The 12,436-nt window shown below is 32.7% G+C and overlaps 1 protein-coding gene across 2 annotated transcripts in view; it reads right to left on the reverse strand.

The window, feature by feature from the left end:
• UNC22_1 (Twitchin) overlaps positions 1-1,686 on the reverse strand; it is a 197,641-nt gene extending 195,955 nt beyond the window's left edge. For both annotated transcript variants that reach the window (XM_051213168.1, XM_051213169.1), the window contains exon 1: positions 1,085-1,686. In XM_051213168.1, coding sequence (XP_051069120.1) covers positions 1,085-1,094 — 10 coding nt within the window. In that variant the 5' untranslated portion in view covers positions 1,095-1,686. The remainder of the gene's footprint in view (positions 1-1,084) is intronic.
• Positions 1,687-12,436: the final 10,750 nt, after the last annotated feature.

Here is a 12,436-nt window from a genome sequence, read left to right on the forward strand (position 1 = left end):
TAAAATGAGGTAAATGTTCCAGTGATGAACTCTTGACTCATGTAAAATCACTTTGAAATATGCATTTTATACGCGTTAAAAACAACTGCTGACTACTCTCAACCTAATCTAAATTCATATTGAACTACTGGGTTAAATGATTATATTTTGAATATCACTAATTAATTGAAGTTGATAATGCAATTCATTTGATTCTGGCTTAATTAACGATAGACATCTTGCTAATGTTTGGATTTGTGGTCAAGAGAAAATGCCACTGAAAAGTCCTAAACTGAATAATAATAATAAACTATCATCTTATTAATTTTAGTCAATTTTATCCCGAATAGTTAGGCAAACATATTCTCTAGTACGTTATTAGTTATTCTTCTTTCAGTTTGTTTATGACGTATAGAATTTCTGAAATATACTGATAGAAAAATTGTACATAAATTTTATTTGGACTGTAATTTAAGTATAATGATGAAAGTTTGGTGTCTAATTCACGAAGTTCCTCTTGACCAAACAATATTATTATCATAAATCACACAGTTTTTTCATTAGTTGAATTAGTGAGTCCATTTAAGCAAGACCAACACTGAACACATGAAAGCACTGAATGGACGTTTCGTCCTAGTATAGGACTCTTCAACAGTGTGCATCCACGATCCCCAATACGGGACTCGAACCAAGGGCCTGTGGTCTCGCGTTCGAACGATTTCAGTCCTATTATGACCGTTTAAATAATTTGATTAAATAATTCAATTTAGTAAAATAATCATACTTTAATCAAATAAAGGCATAGATATTCCTTACATTAGCTAAGAATTATATCAAACAACATAAAATATAACTCGGTATTCAAGTCGAGGTTTGAAGTTACACATTTAAGCGCAGGTAATTAAGTTCATCATGGTTGATAGAAGTATAGTTAATAGAATGAAAAACAGTTCAACAACTTAGTTACTGTATGATTAATTTATTGATCGTTGAATACAACAAATACATAAGACAATCTTTATTTTTAACTAACTATATTCAATAAAAGTGAAAGATTATTACGCAATCGAATAATCTTCATTACATAATGTGGGTCTTCACTTACCTGGAGGCATATTTTAGTGTTTTATTTGTTCACTTGTATAATTGAATCAGTGTTCACTTTTCTTTTTATTTTTGTTGAAAATCACCACCCAACAGAATAAATCCACAATAAAAATGAAATATAATTATCACCTTGTTTCTATGTGTATTCAAACACAAAATAATTCTATGTTGAATTGTTTTGGATTAACGCATAAGTGTTTCTGTACTAAAATGAGTTAATTGTATCTTTCGAAATTGTTCAAATTAGGAAATTCTCTTAGATATAAAAACAAAATCAATCTAGGCCAAGTTTTAGTAGTTCAATAACTATGAACGAAAATATATGGTATTATGATTAACAAGTGCGTATGAATTTACGATGTTAATGCAGATTTCCTGATATCAAATACTTGAGTTTGTTTTCATGGGACATTTTAAAATTTATTATGTAAAAGTCCAAATGTACCCAAAAAGTCTACTCTTTAAACATATGAAATATATGATTTTAAGTTGTTTGGATATAAGGTGATAATAACTGTGGTAACACGAAACATATCATAACATTTTAATAATTATGATCTGTGTAATTTACTGAAACTTTCTCCCACTTATGAAATAAGATACCAAGCACCTTAATAACTATGAGCTAGAGGAAAACGAATCAAGAGTATTTATTATGGATATGTATGTGTCATGTTGTGGGTGCATACACTTTTTGTGCCTAATGGTGCCTGTCCTAGTTATACCTGTCTAGTCTAATTTATCATTTAGGAAACATTGAGGGCTTTAGGGATAAGTGTGCTTTATTAACACGTGGTTTTACAACAGAAATATAGATAGGCAGGCCCAAGTGCATACACATAAATGTATACGAGTTTTTTTTAAAAAAAAAAACGATTATATCTTTGGTCCTTGATATAGCTTATATAATTTAGATGGCGTACAACAAGAAGATAGTTACCTTTTGCTTATAGAATTTTAAAATCTTTACTTGACCTTATCCCTACCTTCAATCTTCTTTTATATACATTGATATACATACACATTTAGAAAGAGAGCCAGTCCAACTGTTTACATAACTAAATTTTGAACTAGAATTTTTACAGTACTATTTCAATTTTAAAGTTATTCTGTCGAAAATGAAAAGGTATTAGTTATTATGATGATCAATAAATTATGGTTTATTCACATTTCATATTTACGCGTAAATCTTGAACTTATAAAAGAACTGTGACACTAAAATAAAATATATGAATTGTTGGTAAATGCAATCTCTGAGTTATAAACGAAATAAATTAGCCAGTTGAATAGAAATCATTATCTTCTTGAATGTGGTGGAGAAAATGTCACAAGAAAGATTATTTCTATAATCAAACCAATAACACTATACTGACAATGGAAATTATTGTAAACAGCTTTGCAAAACCACAAATAGTCGTTTCAAAACAGTCATGTAACTCGAAAATAATATCAGATGGCTTTGTGGATATTATAGTAATTTCAATGGTTAAGATCATGAGTCAGTTGAAGCTAGACCACCATAGAAAACGTGGAAACACTGGACGGCCGTTCCATCCTATTGTGGGACTCCACAACATTGCGCATCCACGACCTGGCCCCTGCGAGATTCGAACCCAGGACCTATCGGTCTCGCGCGCGAATGCTTAACCTCTAGACCACTGAGCTAGCCGGCATCCAATGGTGCTAATGCCTGACTTCAAGTAATTCACGGAATTGAATGACACAACCACCATTGTCTTCAGTGAGTTACTATCTCACAACAGACCTGGTTGAACTCCACTGGTCACTACTTCTCACTAGAACTCCAGGATATACCTCATTGAAATTACTATAATATCCACAAAACCCATCTGATATTAATCAACATATGCTCACTAGAGACTGGTTTCAAGAGGTATATCCTGGAGTTCTAGTGAGAAGTAGTGACCAGTGGAGTTCAACCAGGTTTGTTGTGAGATAGTAACTCACTGAAGACAATGGTGGTTGTGTCGTTCAATTTCGTGGATTAGTTTAAGTTGGACATTAACTGTTGGATGCCGGCTCAGTGGTCTAGTAGTTAAATGCTCGCGCGCGAAACCAGTAGGTCCTGGGTTCGAATCTCGCAGGGGGCGAGGTCGTGGATGCGCACTGCTGAGGAGTTCTAAAATAGTAGTTTTTTGATATTTATTTGTGAAATAAGGAATTGTAAGAATTGGACTATCATTTGAGGGGAAATTAGATAACAGTTACACTTGGATAAAATGTGATTTAAATGTAAAATATATTTCATGGAATGTTGGAAAAAATATTTTTTTAACGTGGAAAGTATTTTAGATGTTTGAAGACAACTGATTTGAAACCTATCAAACTAGGTACCGTGTAAAGGGACACTCATCAATAAGATATATCCAAAATTTCCATCGTGAACTCAATAGGGGCCCAGAAACAATTGGAAACATTTTATTCAGTCAGGATTCAATGGATGTCTCTCCGAAATATCCAGAAGGATGTTAGATCACGTTAACGTTTCTGATTGGATAGATACCTTCTTACTGATGTATTCAGTGTACTTTTAGGGCTTAATGTATGATCAAGTTCACTTTAAATAGTAAAAATACGTAAATCTTTTGTACATACTTTAACCTTGGAGTGAAGCTGTTTCTTGAAATTTGAGCCTTTTCTCTTATGTTTAAGTATCTCTGTAGATTTAGTCAAAGGTTATTACAAGCAGCTAGGAAATCGAATTCAGCCTTCAATAAGCAGACTCATCAATAACTATTTGGTGTATATACATCACGGTTCTTCAAAACTTGGATTTCGTTAGTGTTTTCGACAGAGACGTTAAGAGCTATAGGCTTGAATATTATGAGAATAATCGATTAAATCGGTTTAAGAGATGTGAAAAGGAGCTAACTATCTCAAAGACTGGGTACAGTGTTTTCTTTATATTGATTCTAGAGGCTGGATATCAGAGAAAATGCATTTTATCGAGTGAATTATATTAGTCATCATCCTGTAATATCTTCGACTTAGGTCCGAAAATACGAGGATTATCTACTACTAAATGATAATTAGTGTATAAAGTGTTAACCAACAAACTTATATCAATAAATAATTTTTGGTACCCAACACTAGTTATTTGTAAATTAAGCAACTAAAATCTCTCTTTAAGAATATCATTAGCTTGGATTTAATGGAGAACTTTTATGATGAGTACTTCCGTAATATAAAAAATACATTATTCGTTTTGCTTGTATCACATTACAAGTCCATGTGTGATTTAAACCTATTTGCAGATCCAGTGCAAATACTGAAGTCATATTTTCAATAGTGGCTAGCTACAAAATATTTCCAGGGTTCTGATAAGAAGCCGTGACCAATGGAGCTAATCAGTATCGGGTGTAAGGTAATCACCCATCGAAGACAATGGAATCTTGTCGTGTAATGTCGTGGATCGATTGAAGTTAGACATTAATACCGTTGGTTCCAGAATTAGTGATCTAGAGTTGAGGCGTGCAAAATTGAAGGTCGTTGGTTAGATTCTCGTGTACAGAGCCAAGGATGATCACTCCGAAGGAGTCCCGTACTAGGGTTCATTGTCTCTAGGTTTTCAATGGTGGTCTCACCTAAATTGGCTCGTGATTTAAATAGAATTCAACATTTTATACAAACTCTTACTGTATGTGAATAATTTTTATCAATTTATGAACTTAAAACATTTTTCGTTTTTTTCGCGATAAATGAATCTAAATTTTCAAAAATATCCTGTCTTATTTTCCAATTGTGAACAGTTACAGTTTAGTATTTTAATTATGGATTATAAAAATTAAATCACTTCTAAATTGATAGTTCTTTTGTGAATAAACTCACATTTAATCTGAATAGATTATTGTTAGTTTTAAGGATATTCAAAGACGATTTCGCATTAGTCCGAGTATAAAAGATAGGACGAAAAAAACTTAATGGTTATGTATACATATATTTGTAAGTAACTAATCTCTTGCTGATTGTTACATAGCAGTAGCGCATACCATATACGTGCTTCACAATAAAGATTTGTACAACATTTTATGCCTCAAAATATTTTTGTTGGATTGGTAAAGTTTTGTTGGAATCGCATTTATCTGTTCTGTATTCCCCACAAGAAAATGCTTTTACGGTATAATAACTATTGAATTGGGGCTGATACATTATTGTATAAACTTAAGTTGATACAATAGATTACGTTATCTTTTAAAGCCTACATTAAACGTATATGTGTCCCCACCCGAGTGTTCGTTCACTACATTTGGTGTTGCTGCCAAAGGGGTGGCGGGGAGGGTACAAGTTTGTAAACGCCGATGCGAGGACAGAAGAAGAATCTCTGGTTGGTGCGGTAGAATGGAGTGTTTCTTACAGGGCGGCGTAGGCTGCGGCAGCGGCAGTCGACGGGGAGAAGAAAAGAGGCGTCCGGTTGCTGGGGGATCTCGAATGTATACGGCCCATCGGGTCACTGGAGAGCAGACGGTGGACTTCCTGGGTGCCGGGCGGACTTGACATTTCAACGGAGAGCATGACACAGATTATGGCAAAGAAGGAGGTGAAACGGTGTGGTGCGTGCTACTTATGTTGTCAAGCATAAGTAGTATGTAACACGGACCAGAAGTGGAACTCATAGCAGCAAACGACCGAGAAGATTTAAGTGAAGAGAACAGGAATTTAAACAGAGAGTGACTATAATAGCAACAGAATTGAAAGAATCATTATTTATGTAAAGGACAACTGAAGAAAGATGTGTAAATAATGTATTTAATGTGTAGTATTCATATTTTTTGAAGGCGCTCCATAATTTTGCATTGAACAATAAGTTGGTCTTTCCCTCTCCTCTGAGTTCTTCGTTCACTACATTTGGTGTTGCTGCCATGTTTCATGAGAGTTGATAAGAAATATTCACGTCATAGAAAAATTAAGTCGGTAATATCTACAGAAAATTACATCAAATCGATTATCGATAAAATGTTTCAACAGAAGATAATCTTTGTGAAAATCATCAATGTGTTTTCATATGAAATCTAATCTTTTTATTTACATGCTTATAGAAGGCTAGGATATATGGAATCTATATTTATTATTTTATTTATATTTTTTCTATTTCTTATGAGGATAGTTTCGACTATCAATAAAATGCACCTAAAATATTGATACTATGAAAACAAGATGTTAAATGACATTCAAGTAAAACATGTTACCTGTTGATCAAATGTCAATATGATCCAAAGGATAAAATATTTATCCAATCCGTATCTTCGGTATGTGATCGTCTATGGTGAGTGTAAAGAAGTAGAAGAGTGTAATCTAGACAGAAAATGATTGTGAGACAAACAGTTTCACAAAAGGCAAAGTAGAAATTTTTATTAAGACAAGCAGATTTTAATTGGTATGAAAAGAATATCTTTATTAAACACTAAATACACTATTTATTGATTATTAAACCTAATATTTCCACTAGATATACCGAGGATGTTGATACGTAATGATGTTTAATTCTTTGTGTAAAAAGCTCGCATGGTAAATGTGTGGCATTGCTAGAAAGATGTAATGACTCTTGAAGAATAGTAAATATGTGAAAATTTTGCATGCTACCAGATAAATGTCTGTGAAACTTCTTGGATTTGACCTCAGTTTCCTAGTGCTCCAACAAAAGTGACAGACATCAAGAACCACAAGTTTACACTTTGCACATGAATTAACTGACGGTGGGTAGGACTACTCCAAATACTGTTAAACTTGTGTTATTCATGTTGAAACTCTATCCACTAGAACATGCAGTGGTGATTATCGCATTAACAGGTTAGAAGAAGAACTCGAGGCAGTGATACCAAGATATAACGACAATCGTTGAATCCAGTCACTGTCGAAATGATCTGTGTCTTGAAGAGCAGACCGCTAGATCAAGCTCTTGATTGGAAACTGTATGATGTGAAATAAAACCGGGTGCACAGATACGGATGGACTCATTTTTCAGCTTCCTATAAATTATCATACATAACATTACTTCACAATTCTTGCTCATTGACTCTAGTTTTTGTACAACAATCTTTTTTATCTTATAAAAACTGATATAACCATTGTTTTATTAAGTATAGGGGGTTGCGGAGGCTTCTGAATTTCATAATATATATAACGAAGTGACCATAGATAATCATTGAAGACCAAAAAGCACTGGACAGCCGTTTTGTTCAAGTATGAGACTACTCAGCATTGCTCATCTACGACTTTCACGAAGACCAAGCCTAGGGCCTTCAGTTATCGCGGCGAGTGCTTAACCTTCAGATCTAACTTTCGGTCTAACTTTCTTTATTTGTCATCCATCTTTGCTGATTTGAAGCACTGACATGGACACATTTCTTTACATTCATATCGAGGTCTACATTATTTGCGTACAAATTATTACATAAGTGTATTCGTTTATAATGAACTATCTAAACGTGAACCAATTAGACGTCCACTATTTTTCTTTACTTAAAACTGCTTGTATTATTCTATCATGTCATGTATTACTTGACCATAGTCTTGATAGGTCGTCTCCGTCCTTAATTTATTTTCGATGTGTTCGTTTATCCTTTATCTCATATTCGTCAAATGGAGAAACGTTTGTCAGAAATTCAGAACATCTAGCAACATTGCGCTGTTATACGTTTATTGAACCTAATAAACATTAAGCACCCTTGAAACAATTGTATACTAGGTTGTCACTTTAGATATAATCTTACAATAACATTAAAAATATCTTATGTTTGACAATAGAGGAGATATATCTATAGTAACTTCTACTAAGACGACGCTATTTTTAGGTTATTACAGAGATTTTAGATTATACCAGTGACTTAAAATAGGTTATCATCACGAATAAATTATCACTCAACTTACATGTGTAACAAACTCGTTTGTAAAAGGGTTTCATGAATACTGTTAAGCTCAGTTACATCACAGAAAAAGTAGACTTCAGGTAGTTTTCTCACAGGTAACCCTGAAAACTCATGTCACTGAGCTACTTTCAAAAGATTTTAAACTTAGTAAGGAACCTGAGAGAAACAGATCATTACCAACTGATATGAAAAAGAAAACCTTCAATCCAGTGACTGCATGAAGTATTAAGAAACGATCAACATCCGCTAAGGAATGCTAGTTTACATTAGCATACATTTGGTTCATCAACTATTTTTCCGAGTTTGCCATTATCATGAACTGACAACCCATGTAAAAGAAGCCAACGTTATCCAGAAACCTATACTACCCAGTCACTTTCTTTTTCTAATACTCTTAAGTAAATTGTTTAAAAAGTTAAGCATTGGCGTGTGAAAAGAGCTGAGACAAAGAAAATTTAAAAATACAAACGGTCATTATGTGATGTGTGTTACTTATATAGACATAAGTAGTATATATCGCTAGTCAGGAATAGAATGTCTGCAGCAGAAGGTTGAGAAGATTGAGAAGGAAAGAACGGAAACACAAAGCAATTGATATGGAAGTGAAGGAACAGTGAAGTCTGAGACGACTGATTGACATTTGCAAAGGAACAGTCAAGTTTGAAACAACTGATTGGCATTTTGCAAATTAAATATTTACTGTATGATTCACAGATTTTACTAGGCGATTCTGCAGTTTTGTATTAAAATACATTCGATTCTCCCCACTTGTGTTTTCCTTCACTATAATCATACTTCGGAAATAAATAAATACATTTATATCATAAGCAGGGTCTTGATTGACTTTTATTGTTCGACGATTACACATTTACTGCGCATTGCATAGCATTTCTTCAGTAAGCCAATAACTTCGCTTCATTAACAAACGAACTTCTTCATCTGACCAAGAAAGTTACGATACGATCAGAAGTACCCGCCTAATTAAAACTTTATTCTATCTAAATGTTTAGTTTAATGAAACGTTTCTAGCCCGATATGTCTATATTCACACTAAATTTTATTCTTCATTTTCAACCGTTTAGAACAAACTGTGTACATCATTGAACTCCAACTCACTAGTCAAAAAGTAATGTTTTTATTTCAAAACTAAAAGTTTCTAGATTCGATCCCCTTTGAAATCATGAGTGAACAACCCCCAGACGTTAGAAACGAATACAAATCAGATGTTAATACTGCCGAATTTTCAACTGTTTACCAGTTGATGTCAATTATGTTGATTATCATAATCTATCCAACCATAAATCCAAACTCTGAACATAACTTGAAAAATGCTTTATTCATAAAATCATATAAATGTATGTATTGACAAATTTATTTCAAAACCTCAGCAAAGCTTCTGCTGGATAAAATGTACTTCAAGTTTTACATTATTTACCACTTAGAACTGTAGTATCAAAAAGCAAACAAACCGAAATATTTATATATTCCTATAATCAAGCTTTTTGTAGAAAAAATAATTTTAAGACTATACTGTAAACAAAATAATAAGGAAGTATTTATAATTGGATAAAGTGCATATGTACATTGTTATTAATTAATGAATGTTTATCTTTTAAAGATTATACAAACATTTTTGAAAACAAGACAGAATGCATCATTTGGATGTTATTAGTGTTTTAAACGAAAAATATAAACTTGTTTTAATGAAATGATAGTCAGATTTTATGTTTGAGTAATGTACTACCATACTTTTTTGGTGCAATTTGTTTTTTTTTTCATTTTTCCTCTTCTTTTAGTGTATTCATTATGATACATTCAATATCCATTAATAGAACACCTCTGGTCACTAATCAGACATATGTGTTGGACAGGTTCATAGAAAAGTACGAAACCTCTAATTTGCAATATCTGATAGAAATCCTCTTTACAATGAACCTTATATGGCACTCAATTAGGGACCGCTAATAAGATGTGATAAGTGATACAGACACATTACGGCTAATATTTTATTATTATTCTGTACCATTATTAAATTTGTATCTTAATTGTTTGATTTTCAGCCATTCCTGATTGTTATAATGCGATAATAGTAAAACCCACCAATGTTTACATAATTTACAATTACAGCGTCAATTATCATGTGTACTTTCCATTTTTATTAGTGTATTTATCATATTTTTATTTAGATTTTCAGCTAGACTAATGTACTAAGTTTTTGTTGTTCTAATAAAAAGTTTGTTATCAAATATCGACCGAAATCCATTACTTCCCTGTAGTATTCTCTGTAATATAATTTCCAACAGTTTGATTTGACCTGTAAACTGGTAGGTTTCATATGGCCAACTGCTACTAGGAAACACTCTGATGTTCCATTACTTAGTACTGAAAAAGCCATTGTGATTATGTATTTTAAAGAAACTCATTAGCCTTGGTGGAAGGAAAACTCTGAAATACATTAGAGAAGTGATCATAGAGGCAAAGCATCTATAACTCAGAGACGTTAATGAATAACATTACTGATAAATGTATGTACGAAGTAATTTTATGTTATTGATCGAGATTTTACCTTTTCTGACAGTTATTGTTATCAAACAAAACAAATCAGTTAACAAACTGGGTTGATTTGACTATACGTAAAAGTACAAAACTCTAACTTCCAGTTCTATATGAAAAACCACAAGTGCATTTAGTGGAATCACTTGACACTTCAGGGATACGATTTAAGATCTAATAATGGCAAGTTACCCCCAAACAATCTTTGTAAATTTTGAAAGAATCTTAATTCAAACATTTTAGGATACTTACAAATTTGTTCGCTAAAAAAGCATAGGCGTCGATAAGGAATATACTTAGCTCGCTGAGAACACAAGCCATTTGGCTCTGGAAATGCGTGAAATCTTATTTAAAATTGTTAGCACGGGCAGGTGGCAAACGTTGAAAGTAATCAGAAATGTGAAAGCAAACGATACAATTCACCGACGTTTGCTAATTTGCGCAAGCATCTATACCCCGTTAGTTCGGAAAGTAATCGCTGACTTCACATTACAAATCGGTTTCCTGTTAATCAGCATATTTTTGGGGAGAACTATTTAAGTGCTATCCCAAACTTTTATTTGAAAATCATTTATTACAGTTTTCTCAAAATAGACAAACAAGGTCTTATGAAACCATTAATACGTAAGGTATAGTATGTATTATTTTAGACTGTTAGTTAAATTTTATTACATTCTCCTATACTATAGTTAATACAAGTTGTCACTGATAAGGGTGTGAGCTAAAGGGAAAGTAAAAAAGGGTGCTATTAATAAAGTGGCAAATTAATAAAAGCGAGCATTGTAACAGGGAACAAATTTTTGAATGATGTGAAAATTATTCGATTTACTTTCGCTTGTAGATGTCCTTCCTTAAACTTACAATGTGGTAGATGGTTGAGATAGAGGATTTAATCAACTTATTAATGCTACTGATCCAAGTATAAAGAATATGATTAATGCCCTGAAAAAGAACAATCTAAATGGATTGGAAACTGAACCGTGCATTGCAGAAATCTAACAACAATCAAAATACCAATTTGTTACCGAATGCGAAGAATTACAGTATTAGTTGAAAAAGACTCTTCATTAGACTTTTTAGAAAACCAATTTTTGATTTGTCATGGGGCAAAAGAACAGATGGCAAATCGAATATATGTCACATCGTTAAAAATATTATTTCCCCTTTCAACATTCATCTTTAATAATATGCGCCTTTTTGATAATCGCCCATATTATATGCCCCCTTTCTAACTGAGCCTTTTTCCACTCATCCTTTTTGCTCGCGCTCTTCTAAATGAATACTCTTGATACATCGATGTGGCCATAATTTTGATGCTTTGCAGCATTAACCTTCAAATTATTGATTCGTGTCTTTTCGTTCTGAGAATTTCGCTAGATTAAGATGTTAAGATACATATAGTTTGGTACGTAGAAGGAAATAGCTATTTATTACTTAAGTTTCAGTTAGCATAATCAGAATATTTATAGTTGATGTACATCTTTCATCTGGAAAAGTCCACGTCGTGACAGTTAATGTAACTGTACATACACTTTGCCATAAACTTATGTAAATGTTTAAAGGAAAGAATACAGGCATTTTAATAACACTTTTAATGGCATTTCACTGTTTACTAACACTTTTAAACGATATATAGCTTTTATGATTATAGGATTGTATCTTTATACTAGAAGTCATAAATGATTCAAATATTTAAGTAATTGATAACCTTATAACTAAAATATAAAAAAACTTTCAAATTATTTCCCTGTCTCAATGCTATTATTATCTGATAGGGTAGATCAAGTAGAAAGAGAATTCCGTATTACGTGATAATATTGAATGAAACGTGTGAAGTACATAAAAATTGTTTTTGGTGGTGTTTTGTTCTCTGAGCTGGATGGTGCAGAATGGATTCTATTGGAAAAGTC

Source organism: Schistosoma haematobium, chromosome 3, assembly GCF_000699445.3.
Source record: "Schistosoma haematobium chromosome 3, whole genome shotgun sequence".
Lineage (NCBI taxonomy): Eukaryota > Metazoa > Platyhelminthes > Trematoda > Strigeidida > Schistosomatidae > Schistosoma > Schistosoma haematobium.